Source organism: Euprymna scolopes, chromosome 35 (assembly GCF_053919585.1).
Source record: "Euprymna scolopes isolate OS-2025 chromosome 35, ASM5391958v1, whole genome shotgun sequence".
Lineage (NCBI taxonomy): Eukaryota > Metazoa > Mollusca > Cephalopoda > Sepiida > Sepiolidae > Euprymna > Euprymna scolopes.
In genome coordinates, this window is record NC_136516.1 from 20,521,051 (window position 1) to 20,543,103 (window position 22,053).

Sequence of the window (22,053 nt, forward strand, 5' to 3'; positions counted from 1 at the left end):
AATTTAGGTAGTCCTGATGGCTTCCAGCGATATTGGCATGACAAAAACATGCCCTTTGAAATTTTTTCCATATGTCATAGTGGTGGAGGGTCTGTAATGGTATGGAGTGTCTTTTCTTACAGAAGGGACGATGGGGCTCCAGGGTCGTCAGACAGCGGCTGGTTATGTTAGCATGCTACAAAAAGCATCTTTGATGATGGAGGGTCATCATTTGTGTGGGGATGGATGGTTTATCCAACAGGATAATGCTGCAATCCACACTACAAGACAAACCTTGAGCTTTTTACAAGAAAATGGTGTCCATCTCTTGGGACGTCCTGCATGCTCACTGGACTTGAACCCAATTGAAAATGATGGATGACAAGAGAGGTTTATCGAAATGGCAAACAATATTCAACAAAAAATGAACTTCGGAAACTGGAGCAGGATCCCCCGCACCTTAATGGAAACCCTTGTTTCTAGCATGCCCCAAAGAATTTTTGAAGTCATCAAAAGCAGTGGAGGTAGAACTCATTATTAAGTTTGATTGTTGAATCTTTTCATACACTTTTTGTACAATTTAATAGAATTTTTTTTCTCTGGTCTTATAATTTTGATCATGTGTAAAAAGCCTAATTTAATAAAAATGCAAATTTAAAAAATAAATCTTTGGAATGTAGCTTTTTGTTTCCATAACCTTTTAGATTGTAGTATTGATCACCTTGTCGGAAGAATTTAAAATCTATCCTTAAAAAAAAGTAAAGTCATTTAAAAATCATAATAATGTAGATGTTTATGCAGAATAAGAATGGTATATCGTTATTCTCATGGAAAGTGTTCGACTGAATGATGTATCGTTATTTTCGTGGAAAATTTCACAAGAAACACTCGTCTAGCTGAAAACACTATCAATAATTTCCCCCACTCTTTATCTGTGCCTAAACTTAAACGTAGATTCCATGAACAAAGCTTCTTTCTTAGAACTGCATGCCTGTGGAATTGTCTTCCGTTTTCCTGCTTTCCAGGTGACTACAATATGGTTGTCTTCAAGTCTAACGTAAACAAGTTCTTGATGAGTCGTTCCACTTACTTTACTGAAGTTTTATTACTAACGATTACTATATGATCCAATTTCTACTGTACACTCTTTAACCCTTATCCTCGAGTGGCCTCGTGGCCTTGATAATGTGGTGATGCCTGTGTAAAAAAAAGAAAAGAACTGCGTTATTATATTATTTTAATTGGAATTCATTATTGAGATGAGAATCATTTATTAATTTATTTTATTGCTGACTATTATCCTCATCTTTCTTGGATGTTGTTTCACGATGTTTCGGCCAAGTATTTCTCTAGCCTTCGTCAGTGGTGGGACGACAACAACTATGGATGGCAGTAATTGCTAAGATTGCAATTAGGAGATTCGGAGTTCCTATCCTGTCGCGGTTACTACCTGACGAAGGCCAGAGGAATAGTTGGCCGAAACGTCGTGAAACAACATCTAAAAAGGAGGAGGTTAATAGTCCGCAATAAAATAAATTAACTGCGCTATTCTCGTAAATTTTTTTAGGTAGCTTGCATAAAATGCCGGAAGGTGTTGAATGAAAGTTTCACGATTTTTTTTTTCATGCTAATACTGGTCAATTTTCTTCAATTAAATATTTATTATTTCTGTTATTACAAGGATAATACAATGAAAAATTAATTTAAAAAAATTAAAACAATATTCTTTTAGTTATTACAAAGAAAATACAATGAATAATTATTGGACAGTTTTTATGAAACTTTAATAAAATTGAAATTCAAGTTAAGAAAAAAAAAAAAACTCATTGTAAGGTAAGTTTCATGAATAAATATTTTTTTGTTTTTATTTTATTCTTTAAGGTATGCCTTTTTTAGGGAGATGAGTCCCCCCCCCCACATTAAAAACTGATATTGTTTAACTCTGGCCTCATAAGGATATGACTAAGTAGGAACAACATTGTCAATGATAAAAGTGCAGAATAGTTAACAGTTGAAAAATTGTTGACAAAAAAGCAACAATAACAAATACTTTATATCAAATCAGCAAATATTAAAATCGAGGATAGATAAGTGAAAGGTCAGTTTATAATATGGGGGAGGGGGGTAAAAGTAAAAAAAAAAAAAGGTGAAAATAAACTAAAAAGAAAGAAAAAAATAGTGCATAATCTCCAATTATTAAAATTGAAGGCAGGGTTAGACACAGGATCAGTTTTTAATACAGAGAAAATTCATCTCTCCACCTCCCCTCCAGATAAGAACACTGAATTAAAATAAAAATACTGCAGTCTCGAAGGATTTCTTATGACGTTTCTGAATTTCAATCTCTATTTGTCTCTGTTCTGTTTGCCTTCTTGTTCAAAGGAATCCCATGTTGTACTTATTTTTAAGAATGCTGGTGATTGGTCCGACCCAACTAAATATTGTCCTGTTAGTCTTATCTGTTATTAGCAAAGTTTTGAGAAGTTAGTCAACGACAGGCTTGTTACTTTTCTGGAAAGTCTGGGCCTTTTTAGTGCTGCTCAGTATGTTTTTTGTTGAGCAGTTGATCTATTAACTGCTGCAACTGAATGGATCTGTCAGTTTATAGATAATTCAGGGAAAGGTAGGACCATTATGCTTAACATTTTAAAGGTGTTCAACAGTATGGCAGTCCTGGATATGACCTTAAATTATATCCAGTGGTGAGGCCCCCAGCTTGTGGGCTTTGGGGAGTGTGGAGCCACACTTTAATTACCATTGCTCCCAGGTCCACTCTGACCTGAAGTGGTAGTACCTGTTAGGGTCCCAACTATGGTTTAAATAGAAACCGACATGAAAACAACAAATATATTCTATTAAAAAATTTTTCTTCAAAATCTTTGGATTCGGCATTAAATAACCCGAAAAGGGTTGATATGCCGTAAAACAAAAACAACCAACCAATCAACAGTATGGCATTCTAGTATTCTACATAAACTATGATGTTAAGGTGAAGTTCTTGACATTATTAGATTTTTTCTTTTTGATCGACGCTTGCGAGTAACTTTGGATAGTGTATCTTTGTTTTCTTTTTTTCCTATCAATGCCGGTGTTCCCCAGGGCTCTATTCTAAGTCTAACACCGTTTCTTCTCTATATGAATGACCTTGCAGTCACAAAATTAACATTTATGTGGATGACACCACCCTCTATTCTGGTATTGCTTCTCACTGATCTTTCTCGGATTAGTTTAGATATGCAGTTTGATATAGAAGTTGTTTTTTTTTTGGGGGGGGGGTCTTTTTTTTTTAAGCTGGGGATGGGGCATCCTGCCAGATGCAAAACATTTACTTGCTATCTCCTATTCCAACCAAGAGATCTTTTGAAGGTCCTAACCATTCCTTTGAGTGCAATTGTTTAAATCTCTCTTGCACTTGGTTCGCTGGTTATATTTGCCAGGTAGTTTTTGAAATTCTTTTTCATGAGTTGCTTCTATGATTACTGGAATGATGGAGATTTTTTTCTCATGTCGTACATAAGACTTTGGGATTTTGTTATCTTTTCCCTTTCAGCTCTGTCTGACCCCCACATTGTTGAGGACACTAACTTCTACGAAGGTTGGTTTCTTTCTCCTTCTTCTCCCATATCATTACGTCAGTTTGGTTCGGTTATGAATTGAGATAAGAAGTGGCATGTTATGTTTAATCCTGTTAAGACTCAGCTATTGTCTTTCAATCGTAATCATGTCCCTTTTCTTATAAATGGCTCTGCTCCCAATGAGAAATCGGCTCTAAAACTTGATCTTTCTTTTTCATCAAACCTTTCTTGGAGTCCATATATGAAACCCATTGCTCTTTCTTCTTCCTGTAAAATCGGTTCTCTCGCTCTAAACACTTTCACACACCGGAAATATTGCTGTCATGTTTGGGCTGGTGAATGTTTGTCCCATTTGAAGGTTCTTCACAAAATGCACGAATGTATCTGTAATTTAATTAGACATATACATCTTTTTTTTTTTTTTTTTTTTAAAGCATTTTTTCCCTGTTGAACAAATAAAAATGTTTTTGTCTTTTTCTTTTTTTTTCTTTTTTTTTCTTTTTAAAGCATTTTTTTTCCTGTTGAACAAATAAAAATGTTTTTGTCTTTTTTTTCTTTTTTTTTTTTTTTTTTTTTTTTTTTTCTTTCAGAATGTTGAATATTTTGATGTTGCTGATTCATGGAATGTTTCCCCGTCAAGTTTCAATCCATTCCAATGTGATTTGACAACTCTCACTGTAAGTAATTCATAATCAAGTGATCAAGATTTTTGAAAAAATAAGGTTCTTGTTAACATATAGTCAACAAATCAATTTTAAAAAAATATATCATTTTAAGCAAAAACGATATGTATTTGTCATGTTGAAAATAGTAATATATCCAAAAATTATGAAAATTCATCAACTAGAACAACTGCGATTGTGTTTTTAGTAAAAAAAAAAAAGAAAAGAAAGTCTATCACTATAGACAAAAAGAAAATTGCAGCCATGAACAAGTAATCTAAAATATTCATTTTGGAGTTATATCTCCTGCGTGTAGACTCTTACTTTATAATTTCTAAGAAAAATCTGATTTTACCCACTTACTTTTAACTAGAAATAAATTTCTACCCAATGATTTTTTGTCGGTTTTGGATATATTACTATTTTCGACATGACAATTAAGCATGTAATATAGTTTTTGCTTAAAATGACATATTTTTAAAAAATCGATGTGTCGACTCTATCTTAACAAGCACCAAAAATAAATAATTCCGCGTTGTATTGTGTTAAACACAAATTCAAATTCACACACTGCTTTGAGAGGGGGGGTATCTAATTTATTTCATGCGAGCAAACGTGATCCTCTTGATTAGAGCATTTAAAAAAAAAATTGCCATTGGATATCACACACGTTTTATTTTTCTAGTGACACAAAGAAGGAAAAAGAAAAACAAAGTTTTTCTATGCTTGAAGATGACACTATATTGTCGAAACGAAGTTGATTTTTAAATAAATATTTTTTTTTTTTAAAAAGTCTACATTGTATTGTCTTTTTAAACTTACAAATTCCAATTCAAATTTTCACAATGCTTACATCAAAGAAAAAAAAATATGGTCCTTGTTCAGAATTCTCCATATATTAGAAAAACAAAAATAAAGAAAAATCAGTATGATGTACATAACTGTGGCAAAACGAAAAACTCATATTCCAAAAATTATGTAAATTGATCAGGTAGTTTTATATTATAGATAAGAAAACCAAATTTTATAGCTAACTGAAGAGCAGTTGTCTTTTTTGCCATTTTGAAAACAATCTTTAAAAAAAACAGGAGTAAGATAGCTCAGTAATTTAAACTTGTAAGATTTATGTTGTAATGCCTATGAATTCCCATTAATCGCTTAAAAATGACAAAAAAATAAAACTACTTGATCAACTTAGGTGATTTTTGGAATTTTTTTTTTTCATTTGAGTAGGAGCATCATAGTTTTTTTTTTGTTTTTTTTACACCTGCATTTGGCTTGTTGGCATGTGTTGGACAAGTTTAGGGTGAATTCTGGACAAGAACCAAAAATAACAAGTATATAGCTGTTTAGAGAATCAATGACATAACTCTGGGATTATGTTCTATACGTGCAAAAGGACCCCATTGTGTGTGTGTCGGTGGGGTGCTTTTGTAATCACACTCTATTACTAGTCTTTTTTTTTTAAATTTCTTTTTGTCTCTTTCTGAAAAAAGGATATTTTCTCGAAATATCAAAGATTTCTGGTTGTTTCAAACAGTGTCTATTTTACTGTTTTATATCTAAGATTTATCTGGAAAATAAATAGATATATGAAAATATAAAAATTAGAAGAGTTTAAGAAGGCAATAGCAATGCAGGGAACCAGGTGTTAAAATAATGTGATGTATAGACAAAAATGGACACCTGGTTCCCTGCATTGCTATTGCCTTCTTAAACTCTTCCTCATTTATTAAAAAAGATTTTAGTCCCTCCTCCATTGGAAAACTCCTTTGTTTGTAAGTTAGTTTATCTGTTGCAATCAATGTATTAGTTTGCCTCCAAGAATTTTCACCGTTCCTAATATTATTGTAGGGATCATCAGCTGTTTACCAAGAAAAACTGTTTCAACAATTTTAAAATAAAGCAGTATTTTATCTCATGGCTCCCCAGCAGTGCTGATCAAACACCACTTCTTTTAAAAGCACTAACAAAAACGTTCCAATTATAGATCTAGTTTTTTGCTTCAGATTAGTCTTTTTCTTTTTTTTTTTTTTTTTTTTTTTTGTGGTGTGGGGATAACTCTTTGAACCGGTCACACAAGGAGAACCCCAGAGCATTTCACCCAATTCCAAGCATTCTAACCAATGAAACCAATTCTAATTGTTACGCAAATAGAGAAATAAACCTTCTTTACATTAAATCAGTTGAACAAATATATACATATATATATAGCAGTAGTTCTTTTTACAAAACTAAAGGATGTAGCTAATTTACACTTACAAGTTTTTATTCGTTTATTTTTATTTATTATAGTACGTCTTACATGTTTTATTGAATAGCTGAAGACCACTAAAAAAACTTTTTTAGAGACGAATGTATGTTCCTCAAAAAACTATTAGAAAGTTTTTAGATGGAATGAAAAAGGATTTGAAAAAAAAAAAAGATAAAATGAAAATAATGATTTGTAAAGTTTGCAAAAGCATTTAAAAAAAAAAATTTATTTTATTTTTATAGACACTAAAAAATTATAATAGTTCTAACCCTGCATGAGAAAACATCTTACGTTGCCATATTGGATTTTAAAAATATATGTATACTAGCAGTCCGCATGGCATTGCTCGGTTGTAAAACACACTAAAATATGATATTTTGATTAATTCAGATTTCGTATTTATTTATTATATTATATTGGACTTAATATATAGTAATGATTTAAAAAGTTGAAAAGAAAAAAATACTGGTGCACCACCACTGAGAATTGAAACCAAAACATTTAGCTTACGATTTACTTTTTCCTTTGATGTTAATGCCTGAGCTATGAAGACATGTTTGCTGCAAAGCTAAAAATTAAAACATGAACCAATAGCTCTTACGTTACGCATGCATATTGGTAATGCCGTCATTCGACCTTCACCTGGCAAATTCCATATCTGTAGACCAAAAACTGACAGGAATTTGGTAGGGAAAATTTTTTCAACAAATATACACGCATACATAAATATATACATATACGCATACATAAATATATATAAAAAGAGGTTTGTGTTTACTATAACCTTTTTTACGCAAATATCACGCAAGCATAAATCATATAGAATATCTAATAGTTAACTGGAGATGATCATCCCATAAGAAAACCAAAAAAACTAATAGGGAATTAATTAAAATGAATGTTAAAAAGAATATGCAAATTAGCTAGATCTTTTACAGATGAATGCAATTACATGACCCATATATAACAAAGTTGTATTATTTCTTTTTAAATAAATAGAAAATAGGGGTTTTAATATGAATATTAATACAAAAAAATTATAGGAAAAAAAAAAAAATATATATATATATATATATATATATATATATATATATATATCTTAATGATTATAAAACTCTGGTCTATCTGGGTGTCCTTGCTTGCCTGAATCTTATCATTTATAAAACTCAATATGTCCGTCTGTTTGTCTGCAGGTTTTTGCTTTTTGGTTTAAATTCTGGCTGATGGTACCCAAGTTACATTTTTTTTTATAAATTATAACTATATATTGGGTAAAATATCATATGAAATAATCAATAAAAAATTTACTCTGTTATACAAAATCTGCATAAATTAAAATATCATATTTAAGCATATTTTACACCCAGGCATGCCCCCCCCCACTGTTTCTTGCTTTCGTAATCTCATTAAATCCCTATAAACTGTTTCTAACTGTGAAATGACTTTTTTATACAAGTATGATTAATTTCATATTGTTTGTTTCCTTTAATTCATTAACCTGCAAAATTTATTGTATATTTTGCAAACCTCTTCCGTCTGATGAGAAGAATTGCATTCTTCGAAACTCCATGGAATAAGGTTTTTCTTGTTTATTTGTACTCCTTGTAGGATAATTAAAATTTTGTATACCTTACAGGTTTATCATGTTTATTTGAAAATTAGAATAAATTTTTGATAACAAAAGTTTTATTCCAAATTCAAAGATGTTCATCTTACTATTTATTTCTTTCAGTATGTTCAATTCTTGACAGTACCCGTTTCGTAGCACAGAAACAATCATATAATTATGTCAATTTTTAAATATTTTCAATCCTGACTCATCAGAAGAATAAGAACTCATTAACTTTAAAAAGAAACAGAAAAAAATTTAGACATGATTACGTAAATTCGAAAAAATCGGAAGAGTAGTTGCATTCTTTTTTTATGATATGTATGCCATCTTTGATTTATCCCCATAAACATACATATATATATATACATATATACTAACATGCCGCCTGTTATTGCCCAGTCGTAAAATATGCTTAAATATAATATTTTAATTCATGTAGATTTCGTATTTATTATTTCAGAACAAATTTTCTAATGATTATTATATTGTACCCAATATGTAATGATTTCAAAAGTTTTAAAAAGAAATATGATTTGGATGCCATAAATTAATATCGAAACCAAAACATTTAGCAATCAGATAAGTACTCTATCTAAGCATTATTATTAGTTACAACATAAAATCTGATGATTTTGTATGGTAAAATCTTGCAAGTGTCTTATCTAGATTTAAATGTGATATCATTATATATGTGTGTGTGTGTGTGTGTGATTTGAGCCAACAAGCAAGGACAACTGAATGGTCCACAGAGTTTTATAATTATTAAGATATGTACATCTGTGTGCATCTGTTGTTTTATTTATTTTAATGGCTAAAGATTTTTTTATTCCGATAAAGTCTTATGTAATTTTTTTTTTCTTTCTTTCTAGCATTTTATGGACCCGTCGTTGACGCCATTCGAGTGCGAAAAGGCTAAATTATTACAAACTGATTCTGTGTCCAACAATGAAATGCCCGCAGAAGCCAAGACTCTGCTGGATTACATAGAAATCTTTTCAACTAAAGAACACAGAAAAAAGTAACCAAGTTCAATATGTTCATTATTCTATATTTTTTTATTTAATACTTACGTTATCACCAACATATCTATTCTATACTGGTTTTATCCAGTGGTGTTTGTTTCCTTCTAGGATTTGAACCAGCAACTTAGAAACTAGAAGTGTAAAAAGTTGTTTGGGCTCTTATCATAAGTGTTCCTTGATATAAATGATCATACAACCCACTACAACTAAAACCCATTGCAAAATTTGAGATGCATATCTTAAATAGCAGGGCTACCTGGCATAGCTCAGGTGCATATAAAACAAAAGAAATGAAGTTGCATTTGAACACGCCTACTATTCTCAAGATTTTGAGTACTTTTTGATGACTATATATCATTTTCTATCCCGAACAAAGCCGAATAGATTTTCTTGTATAAAATAACTAGCGAGGGGTACCCGGCATTGCTCGGGTGTTTAGAGGTGTGTGTGCTCAGGCGGTGGGTAATCAAAACATAAGAATAAGCAAAGTAAAAACTTTAAAAAACACAAAAAAAAACTAACGTCAGGCCAGCGGGGGGGGGGGGGGGTAATCAAAACATAAGAATAAGCGAAGTAAGTATTTTAAAATATTAAATAAAAATTAAATATTATATAAAAAAAAAAGTTAAAACTTAAAAAAAAATTTTTTAAAACACAAAAAAACTAATGTAAGGCAAATGAACAATGTTAAATGTAAAAATCGGAAAAAAAAAAACAGAAAAACAAACGTTAAAACTTCTTTAAAAAATCTGAAAAATAAAAAACAAAAAAGAACAAACACAAGGAAAATGGCTGAAATAAACCGCTGGGTGTTTTTGAGTGTGTGTGGTCGGTCGGGAGTTGGGGGTGTTAATGAAAACCTAAGAATAAGCAAAGTAAAAAAAAAAAAACAGAAAAACGAACGTTACGTGAAAAATGGCTTAAATAACCCTGCTTCAATATTTAAATTTAAATAATCAAAAAAACAAAAAAAACACCACGATTCAGAACCCAAAACCTTTAGATAATGACCCAGCGCTCTAACCAACTGACCTAAGACGACGTACACGAAATTAGGTCATTTTTTAAAATCTTTAAACTAAATCAGGTTACAACGTCATATGACGCATGCGTAGAAGCGACTGTCATGAAAGGACGGTTTTTGCTGACCCCCCCCCCCCCCTGTAGAAAAGTGCTGATTTCAGGGTGAAAAAATTAACGTTTTTGGCCAATTTTTCGATATTTGTCGGGCGAAGAATGGGGCTTTCATATGAGACCAAATTTGTGAATTTTTGTTCTGTCTGTCGAAAGTTTTTAGCAGACACACAAAAATACATACATACATACATACATTTTCGCTTTTATATATATATAGATATAGCAAAACATTGATGTTGGTTTCCCCTGGCAACACAGCTTTTAAACATACTTGCTCTGTCTATGATATTGAGCACTCTTTTATTACTATCTATGACTTACCAGATATGATATTGTACTATTACTCTTATTACACCCAGGTAATGCAGAACAAATTTTCTTGTATGAAATAATATAACAGAACACAGTGACATTGCTTTTCCTGCACGACGCATCTTTTAAACATACCTTTAAACATACATAAGCTCTATGAACATGTTGGATTGACTAACTTATACTCCTTTTCAAGTATGATTAATTAACTTATACTCCTTATCATATATGATAAGGAGTATTATTCCTTTTTAATCTAAATCATGATGGACCCATCTTTTACTTTTATTTTGTATTGTTATATAACTGAAGCCAGGATTTAAAAAAAATGTTAACCAGCCACTCAAGTATATATATATATATATATATATATATATATACACACACACACACTAGCACACCACTTGGCATTGCCTAGTCGTAAAATATGCTTAAATATGATATCTTAATTTATGCAGATTTTGTATTTATTATTATAGAGCCAATTCTCTATTTATTATTATATTGTACCCAATATATAGTAGTGATTTCAAACGTCTTTTTTTTTCCAAAGAAATACTAGAATTGAAACAAAAAAAATTAGCTATCAGATAAGTGCTGTATTTAAACACTTATGTATTAGTTATGATATTGAATCCTATGATTTTTTACGGTAAAATTCTGCAGGGGTCTTATATATATATATATATACACAGACACACACAAGATTCAAGGATGTCGGGACGGTTCACAGTTTTATAATTATTAAGATATATATATTATATTAAGAAAGATTCAATTTAAATGGCACTCCTAGATCAGGCTGTCTGAAAATACTGGCTTCCTGACTTAAAATTCACCAAACATTGATGTTATTGTTGTTTTTCCTTTTTCCTTTGCGCAGTCAAAAACAACAATTATCCCCTACAAAACAACCAAACCAAACCAAACTTAAGACCTCGACATATTTCAAGATATAAACAACGTGAAGCATATAAACTTTGTTTTTTCAAAATTACTGGATTTGGCGTTAAATAATCCAAAAAGGGTTGATATGCCATAAAAGAACCAAACAAATTCAATTTATTTGGCAAAATATAAACTAAGCCTGCTTCAGTTGCCATGTAGGAAAGCGTGTTAGAAATTTACATGGAAGGTGAGATATAGTAGCTTAACACCTGTTCAAATTCACATTTAATTGCTATGTTGTTGCTGCTTTAATTTAAAAAAAAAAATTTATTACATTTTCACCCCAAACAAGGCACAATGCCACTTTGATGTAGAGGGCTACTATCAGGGACATAAGTTGCAGGAGTACTATGTAGGGAGTTTAAACTGCAAAATGTCTGTTCACATTACACTTGAACTTCTGCATGTCAGTACAGTTGGGAAGCAGGAAACCGGAAGAGAATTCCAAAGTCAAGCAGTTCTAGGGAAGAAGTTATTAGAGTAGAAGGCCTTCCTACATCTAGGGATCTCTACTGTGTAGAGGTGGGACTTCGCTGTTTGTTGGGGGTATTTTTGTTGAGGGGGTAAAAGTGTTTGTAGTTCGTCAGAGCATACACAATTTAAATACTTGTAAAACAGGCAATGGGATGCAACATTTTGTCAATGGGACAGGGGTTGAAGTTTAGATGATAGTTCGGGACCTATTAGGTTGGCGACTCTCTTTTGGGCCCTGTCCAGGAGCGAGAGACTAGTAGCAGATGCACCAGCCCAAATGTGACAGCAGTACTCCATACATGGGCGAATGGTGGCTTTGCAGAGGACTCTCTTGGGTGTCTATTCCAAGGTTGAGAAAGCAGTCCTCCTCTAGTTCAATTGAAATCTGTGGTGAAATAGTTTCTGTAGTGTCCGGGCGGACTTCTCTCTCATGTAGGAGTGAATAATAGATCCTGAGGTATATCATCATGATCATTGAGCAGATTGTGGACCAAAAATGACGTCTATTCGTAAGCATCAGCACTCAAGGGAGAAAACGTTAAGGTTTTTTTTTTGTGTTGGTTTTCATAGGACAGCTCTGATAGAACCTGCATGATTTGAGTAGTCCGATCAATTCTATCAGGTCCTGGATATGACCTTAAACTGTATCTGATGGTGAGGCCCCAGCTTGCGGGCTTTGGGGGAGTGTGGAGCCACCCTTTAATTGCCATTGCTCCCAGGTCCACTCTGACCTGGACTGATAGTACCTGTTAGGGTCCCAACTATGGATTAAATAGAAACCGACTTAAAAATAAAAAACAAATATACTCTATTAAAAAATTGTTCTTCACAATCACTAGATCCGGCATTAAATAACCTGAAGAGAGTTGATATGCCGTAAAACAAAAACAACCAACCAATTCTATCAACATATGTTGCCTATTTTGATTTGGCAAACTATGGATGCATGTAATATCTATTTTGATATTTTAACTCCATGAAATTTCCGGTTAATATTTATCAATGTCTGCTTTAATTTTTTTTATAAAAACGCTTAATTTTTTAAATTTATATTTTATAACATATTCCCTTATATATTTTATTTTTAATTTTTAAGATCCTTTGAGATGAGGTGTTCATACTTGTATGTATTTTTTATTTATTTTTATTTTTTTCAGGTTTATCCTCATCTTCATAGTTGTTGTTGTTTTATTCACCATGTTTTGGCCAACTCATCCTCTGGTCTTCTTCAGGTGATTAACTGCAACAAGATATGAATGCTGAGTCTCTTAACCGTATCCCCAGTAATTACTGCCTTCCATAGTTGTTGTTGTTTCACCACGTTTTTGGTCAACTAATCCTCTGGCAAGATTTGGGTAGGATTGAAACTGCAATCTTCAGGCAATGCTCACGTGGAACTGTAGAGACTCAACACCTCTCTCCACTGTGCCACATATGCTCAGTCTCTATGTTCTCAGGTGAGCATTGTCTGAAGATTGCAGTTTCAATCCTACCCAAAGTTGGCCAAAATGTGGTGAGACAACAATTATGAAGATGAGGATAACAGTCCAAAAAAATAAAATGGAAGCATAAACAAATTTCTTGGTTGAATGTTTTACTGTGACTTTTTACACATAAATTTTTGTAAAACTTTTTGTGCTATTCCTGAATTCACACCTAATGATAAAAAAAAAAAATAAAGAAAAATCTGTATGATGTATGTATTTCCATGATGGGAAAGGAAATATTGTCTTCCGAAAATCACATGAATTAATAAAGTAGTTTTATAAAGAAAATCGTTTTTAAGCGAATTTAAGTTTTTCCAATGTCCCCATAATAAGAACGGCCTTCTAAAATTTCAAGTTTGAATTATTTGAAATTATTTCCCTTCTTTTCAAGATTGCAAGAGTTCATTTGGCCATAAAATTTGATTTTCTTTATAAAAATAAAAACTACTTATGCGATTTTTAGTTTCCGAATTTTTTAGCTGAGGATTGGTTATTCATATGATTTGGATTCTTCGGACTACTGCTCTCATCTTAAGTGTCATTTGCATAATGTTTCGATCTATGTAACCTCAGACTTTCTTCAGGTATACCTTGTTGAATGTTTCTATCGAACTTGTTTCGTCAGCCATGACTGGATAGAGGTTCTAAGTAATTCACTTTTCGTACTAGAACTGTCATACTGTTCGCATTTCGTATTAGAACTGTTATATTGTTCGCATTTCGTACTAGAACTGTCATACTGTTCGCATTTCGTATTAGAACTGTTATATTGTTCGCATTTCGTACTAGAACTGTGGACAAGGGCCCATGGCACAGTAGTTAGAGTACTTAGAAAAATAAATTGTAAAAATGATATGTTCTCAGTGTGGGTGATTGAAAAATATGATTGCGAATTATTTAGGACCTCTATCCAGTCATGGCTGATGGAACAAGAATATACTGCTCCTGTGGTGTAAATAAAGGGTTCCTTTCAAAATTCCGCCCAAATTCCAGAGTTCGACAACCTGAGGAAAATCGGAGGTTATATCGATTGAAACATAATAGTAAAAATAAGATGAGAACAGTAGTCCTATGAATCTAAATAATACCTGGTGCTACCAGATCAGGCTGTCTGAAGATATTAGCTCCCTGAGATGAAATGCACCTAACATTGATGCTTTTTGTTTTTCTACTTTTTTTTTTGCAAAACTTTATTATGTTCTGCAAAACCAAAAACAACAACCCACCTTTTCCTTCTTCCCATTTCCTCTTTTTCTTTCTATCTCCACCCACTTCCTGTCTGGTTTCCTAACTTAAAATGTATGAAACATTAATACTGTAACCCTTTTCCCTCTCCCATTGCTAAACTCATTCATGTTCTGCAGGGCAGAGAACAAAAGCGATAAAAGTCCGCTATAAAACAACCAAACCAAATCAAACACTACAAACTATCGATTGAAGATACAAAAAGTTTGAAGAATAAAAACTTTCTACAAAATAACTGAATGCAACATGAATACTATTTCCAAAATAACCGGATTTCGCATTAAATAACCCAAAAACGATTGATATACCAGAAACCAACCAAACAAATATTTGAAGATATAAAGAACTTGAAGCATAAACTGTTTCCAAAAACACTGGATTCGGAATTAAATAACCCGAAAAGGGTTGATATGCTGTAAAACAACCAAACCAAACCAAACAATGAGTGATTTTTAGTGTAAATTTTTTTCCCATCACGGGCACGTACGTCATACAGATTTTTTTTTTTTTTAATTTTTTGTTTTAATATAGGTGGAATTTTGGATAAGCACCAGATTCTTTATAAATTTTAAAATGGTGTCAAATGAAATTAGATAAAAGAAATCTCTTTTTTCCTCTTATCAATCGTAATATTTCAGTTTACTTTATTTTCAGGTGGGTTGAGGCATTAGAAATGGTCCCATCTCTCTTGACGAAGGGTCTCTCATACCTTCTTTATAAACAGGAAAGAAAAGGTAATTTGATGTTGAATTATCAAAATATTTTTTTTTTTTTTTTATGTGGGAGTCACCATTTATCAAGATCCAAAAGCGACTAGAAGATAAGGATTAACATGTGTAAGGTAGTCACTTAAGTCCTTATCTAATAAGTTGAATTAACTTATTTCTGTTCATACCACTCAGGGATACATTTTTGACAATCAGTTCGACAATCTCAAGAAGTCCACCCTCCAAGGATTTACCTTCTTGAGAAGACTTACTTTATCACTTACTAGAGGTGGGGGTGGGGTACCTGGCTTTGCCCGGTTGTAAAATATGCTTAAATATGATATTTTAATTTGTTCAGATTTTGTATATATTATTAGTCGTGATTTCAAAGGGGGGGGGAAGAAAGTATTTGGGTGCCATCAGTTAGAATTGAAACCAAAAGCAAAACTGTAGCATTCAAAGCTGGTGATGTTACCACTGTACCAACGTAGGACGCATATGAACTGATTAAAAATAAACTAAGATGAATGTACAAAATGTATAACAATTTTTTTTTCAATTTTGACCCCTTAAAAACTATTTTAATCGGCTTAAGACCCATAAAAGAACGGTCCATAAAATATCCTATCATTTGAGGCCCCTAGCGCTGCTCCATGACTTTCAGTTTCGGAAGAGATAGTTTGAAAATACGGAGACAAATAGACATAGTGAGTTTTATAGATTAGATTGTTATCCTATTCCAGTGGGATTCTCTTCGTGCTTAGTGTTTTCTTCTTACCTACAGCCTTTCAAGACTTTAGGCCAATAGGCATCTTCTGTCTTTGCAATAATCATCTTACGTTCTTATTAGCTCCTTATAATAAGTGGTTTCTCATCTGAAGTGAGTTCCTTTTAAAAGAAGGGGGAGGGTGAGCCGCCTGAGGCTCCCCTACCAGGGAAGGCCATCAGGACTTTTTTGTAGTATGCTAATTCTCTTTATTCTTCCTTCCCCACTCTCTCTCACTCTCTCATTACACTCCCTCTCCATCTCTTTGTCTCTCTTTACACTCCCCCCCCTGTCTCTATCTATACTCTCCCCCACCTCTCTCCAGTTGAATGTTAGTCAGCCAGTAAATCTCAAAAGATTGCCTGTTATTAAATTTGTTCCCAGTTTTATGGTCGACAGTTGGAGGACTTTTTAGTGTGTGAGTTAAAGCTTCTTTGACTTCCTTTTTATTGATGACTAATCAAAGATAAGATATGAAATCAATCAGAAATACAATTTTTATTCATTTTTTTTTTTTTTTTTTTTAACAATATAGACCAATATTTGCTTTCTCTCACTGACAAAACACATTTAATGCTGTACGTTTTAACGTTGATAAAAAGGATGGAAAACTGAACGTTTTTTTTAACACGAACGTAATTTAGTTAGCAATAAAAATTTCCAAATATGTAAATGTTGAAAATTTCACTTAAAAGTTTATTGTCCTGCGTTAATTTTAATTACAGATGTTCTGAAGACTTTAATTGAATGGTGCTTAGAAGGTTTAAATTTGAAAAAAGGCATTGCTCAACCTGAGACTGCTTTCAAAGTACGACATTTAAAGATGGGTATCCATCTTGCCGGTGCTCTCTGTTCCTGTGATGCTCAAATCACAAACGTCGTCGTGGTAAGTCGACTTGTTTACAAATCTGTTTTAGTTGTTGGTTTATTTCTTTTTTTGGTCTGGAACTACCAGACCAGGTTGTGTGAAGATACTAGCTTCCTGACTTAAAATTGCACCAAACATTTTTTTTTTCTTCTTTTTGTAACACTCAATCATTTAATCTACAAAACAACCAAACCAAACACCATGAATAAATATTTGAAGATATAAAGAATTTAAAGCATAAAAAAACTTTTTTCTAAAATTACTGGAATCTGCATTAAATTAATAAAAAAAGGGTTGATATGCTGTAAAACAACTCTATCAAAATTATTTTCTTTCTTTTTTTTTGGTGGGGGGCATCTCTTATGTTAATTGATAATTCCATGTCAGCTTTTGATAAAAAACGACAAAAATATGTGTTGCATATCAGCACTCTCAAGGCATCGCCGAATTACCTGAGCAAGATTATTATTATTGTGTAGATTGAATTAGATTTGTTTTACAGAGAGAAATGCAATTCAAGGACAAATATGGTTAAATGACGTTTTAGGAATTTAACTTGACTAGATTCTATAAACCCTAACAAGTAGGAATGTTAAAAAAATCAAATACGTTTTCAGAAAAAGGAATGCATGTTAACAATAATACCTAGATACGTGATACAGATGTCGGCTGATTCATTGTGGACGTGCAAATGACGTAATCATAAAGAAATAGTTTAATATATACACTGACGTATCAGTAGTCGAGAAGTCAAGGAGAAGACACGGTGAAAGCCAGTGAAGTCAAGATCAAAATGTGAATTCAAAGCATTGTAATCTCTGAAATGTTGACCTGATGTGTAAATAAATAAAATATAACTTTGTTTGGGGTCATCTTTCGAAGAAACAAGTATGTGAATTTGTCCCGGTTGTTACTGTGATGTTAAATGTTTTATCAAACTCTTAAATGTTTACAGACTCTGTCTATTATATAGGTCTATTATATAGGTCTATTATATAGGTCTATTATATAGGTCTATTATATAGATCTATTATATAGGTCTATTATATAGATCTATTATATAGGTCTATTATATAGGTCTATTATATAGATCTATTATATAGGTCTATTATATAGATCTATTATATAGGTCTATTATATAGGTCTATTATATAGGTCTATTATATAGGTCTATTATATAGATCTATTATATAGGTCTATTATATAGATCTATTATATAGGTCTATTATATAGATCTATTATATAGGTCTATTATATAGGTCTATTATATAGGTCCATTATATATTATCTATTATATAGATCTATTATATAGATCTATTATATAGATCTATTATATAGGTCTATTATATAGATCTATTATATAGGTCTATTATATAGATCTATTATATAGGTCTATTATATAGGTCTATTATATAGGTCTATTATATAGATCTATTATATAGGTCTATTATATAGATCTATTATATAGGTCTATTATATAGGTCTATTATATAGATCTATTATATAGGTCTATTATATAGATCTATTATATAGGTCTATTATATAGATCTATTATATAGATCTATTATATAGGTCTATTATATAGATCTATTATATAGGTCTATTATATAGGTCTATTATATAGGTCTATTATATAGATCTATTATATAGGTCTATTATATATTATCTATTACTAGCATTTCATCCCGGCGTTGCTCGGGTATTTTGAGGCGTATGCTGAGCAAAAAAAAAAAAAAAACGGTCAATTTTTTACACTGTTTGACTCCAGTGGCAAGAAGAAGTCCATGATGACTGGAAACAATGCCGAGATAAACGGAGAGCACATACAGCACCTGAAAGTTCCAAATGGTTACTCATCTGGTACTGGCCAGGCTCATCATTGCTTAACTTTGGTGATCTGACGGGAACCTGTGTGTCAAACATGATTATGCCATAAAAAATACTATTTCAAGGTCAAAAACTTGTCAACGATAAGTTTTACATGGAATAGACTTTGACCCATGACTGATCAAAACACATCTCGCTTTATCATAGAATGTTTCTTAATTAAACAAAACAGCTATTTAATTTAATATGACTTTTGGAATATGACATTTCCATGCCGTGAAAAAAAATTTAATTTAATTAAAAAATTTTTATTTTTTATTTTTTTTTTTATTATTATTATTAGGTTGAATTCTGGACTTGCACATTTCTTTATTCAAAAGCAAACATCCATTTTTGAATTCACATTTTGTTTCACGTCAAACCATGACCCATGAAATAAATTTGGAAGAAACAAAAAATATGAAATAAAATTCAAATATTAAATTTGTTCTGATATCTGAAAAGGCCAATGCAATCAAATTGACTTTGCTTATTATTTCTGTCCACATCTTAAATTCCAAACCCAGATGATAATTATTTTTTTTTTTTTTTCTTATTTGCTTCAAAAGCAAAAACAATATTACATACTTACTTGTCATGCCGAAAATAGTAACATATCCAAAAATTACAAAAAATTGAGTAGAAAGTTATTTCAAATGAAAGTACTTTTTACCAAAAATTGAGTAAAATCGCATTTTTCTTTGGCAGTAGGAGGCTAAACACAGATTTTTGAGTACTTGTGTCATATCTGCAAAATAGACAATAGCAGTTATTCTACTTGATGAATTTTCATAATTTTATTATTTTATGTAATTTTTGGATATGTTACTATTTTCGACATTTCATAATTTTATGTAATTTTTGGATATGTTACTATTTTCGACATATAATTTTATTTTATGTAATTTTTGGATATATTACTATTTTCGGCATTTCATATTTTTATTATTTTATATAATTTTTGGATATGTTACTATTTTCGACATTTCATAATTTTATTTTATGTAATTTTTGGATATGCTACTATTTTCGACATTTCATAATTTTATTTTATGTAATTTTTGGATATGTTACTATTTTCGACATTTCATAATTTTATTATTTTATATAATTTTTGTGATATGTTACTATTTTCGACATTTCATATTTTTATTATTTTATGTAATTTTTGGATATGTTACTATTTTCGACATTTCATATTTTATTTTATGTAATTTTTGGATATGTTACTATTTTCGACATTTCATAATTTTATTATTTTATATAATTTTTGTGATATGTTACTATTTTCGACATTTCATAATTTTATTATTTTATATAATTTTTGGATATGTTACTATTTTCGACATTTCATAATTTTATTTTATGTAATTTTTGGATATGTTACTATTTTCGACATTTCATAATTTTATTTTATGTAATTTTTGGATATGCTACTATTTTCGACATTTCATAATTTTATTTTATGTAATTTTTGGATATGTTACTATTTTCGACATTTCATATTTTATTTTATGTAATTTTTGGATATGTTACTATTTTCGACATTTCATAATTTTATTATTTTATGTAATTTTTGGATATGTTACTATTTTCGACATTTCATAATTTTATTATTTTATATAATTTTTGGATATGTTACTATTTTCGACATTTCATAATTTTATTATTTTATATAATTTTTGGATATGTTACTATTTTCGACATTTCATAATTTTATTATTTTATGTAATTTTTGGATATGTTACTATTTTCGACATTTCATAATTTTATTATTTTATATAATTTTTGGATATGTTACTATTTTCGACATTTCATAATTTTATTATTTTATGTAATTTTTGGATATGTTACTATTTTCGACATGACAATTAAGTACATAATATTGTTTTTGCTTAAAACAATATATATTTAAAAATCAATTTGTTGACTATAGCTTAACAAGCACCAAAAAGTTTCCTTATATGTTGAAATTATCATCGTCATATTCAATTTAACATTCGCTTTATATACTGGCATGCATTTGATGGCTTTTAGAAAGTGATTACCAAATTTATTTATCTCTGTTCAGGACTTTATTTCTTTCTGTTTTGATATAATAATTAACAGTAAATTTCTTGATTTACTTCTTTAGTCTTCACTTGGTAATGTTTCTGGCCAAGAGGGAAGAATTTCTGGGTTGGAATCTGTCTAACATTTATCGTTGGATAGTTTTTGACCTTGAAGTAATTTAAAAAAATTTTTTTTTAGCTCCTTACATAAGGTGACTGGATGCTTTGTCTAGCAATTTTTATAAAAAAACAAAAAAGAAATTATACAAATACTGCTAAGCGGTGTAATGTCATGGCGTGTTTGTAGATATTTTATAAAGAGGGAAAATTGTTGCTACCTTTTTTTTGAAAACTATTTTAAGACAGGCAATAACCTCTGAATAAATATCATACTTTTTATAGGTAAAATTGCAGAAATATTTTCCTGAAACACACTGCAGGAAGTAGTGATACTGTTAAGATGTGCATAGAAAATGCTCCGTTATTTGCTTATAATTGCTGTAAAAATGAAGATCATTTTATTATACAGGGTGTTTCAAAAGTCTTGGGAACATTACAAATGCGTATATCTCATGAACTATTCCAGGTAGAAAAATGAAACTGGTGTCATTTTAAAGCTTGCTTAATCAAGTTTTTGGTCATACTAATGATTTTCGTCTTATCTTTCCATGTGCAGTAATGGCGTTCTCTAAACAAGACAAGGCGTTTTGCGTCCTCCAATTTGCAAAGACTGAATCGTGGACATGTGTTCAGCGTGCATTTCGCAGGAAATTTAAAAAAGAAGTCCCTGAAAGGAAACCCATTGTCAGATGGCATGCTAAATTTGTGAAAGATGGGTGTTTGTGCCCAAGTAAGCGAACAGGTCGCCCTTCAACTTCAGAAGATGCAGTTGAGCAAGTCCGGAAGCCTTTCAGCAGAGCCCCCGTAAATCAGTGAGAAGAGCCAGCAGGGAACTTCAGCTTGCTCCAGCAACTGTCTGGCGTGTCTTAAGGAAACGACTGCAAATGGTACCTTACAAGCTCAAGTTGGTCCAAAAGTTGAAGGACACTGATAAGCCACTTCGCCGTGACTTTTGCATTGCAATGCAA

The 22,053-nt window shown here is 31.2% G+C and overlaps 1 protein-coding gene across 4 annotated transcripts in view; it reads left to right on the top strand.

Moving 5' to 3' along the window:
• LOC145259726 (protein virilizer homolog) overlaps nucleotides 1-22,053 on the top strand; it is a 239,719-nt gene that overhangs the window by 130,526 nt on the left and 87,140 nt on the right. For all 4 annotated transcript variants that reach the window (XM_080117416.1, XM_080117417.1, XM_080117418.1 and 1 more), the window contains exons 12-15: nucleotides 4,145-4,231; nucleotides 8,952-9,100; nucleotides 15,362-15,441; nucleotides 16,906-17,066. In XM_080117416.1, the coding sequence (XP_079973542.1) occupies nucleotides 4,145-4,231; nucleotides 8,952-9,100; nucleotides 15,362-15,441; nucleotides 16,906-17,066 (477 nt within the window). The remainder of the gene's footprint in view (nucleotides 1-4,144; nucleotides 4,232-8,951; nucleotides 9,101-15,361; nucleotides 15,442-16,905; nucleotides 17,067-22,053) is intronic.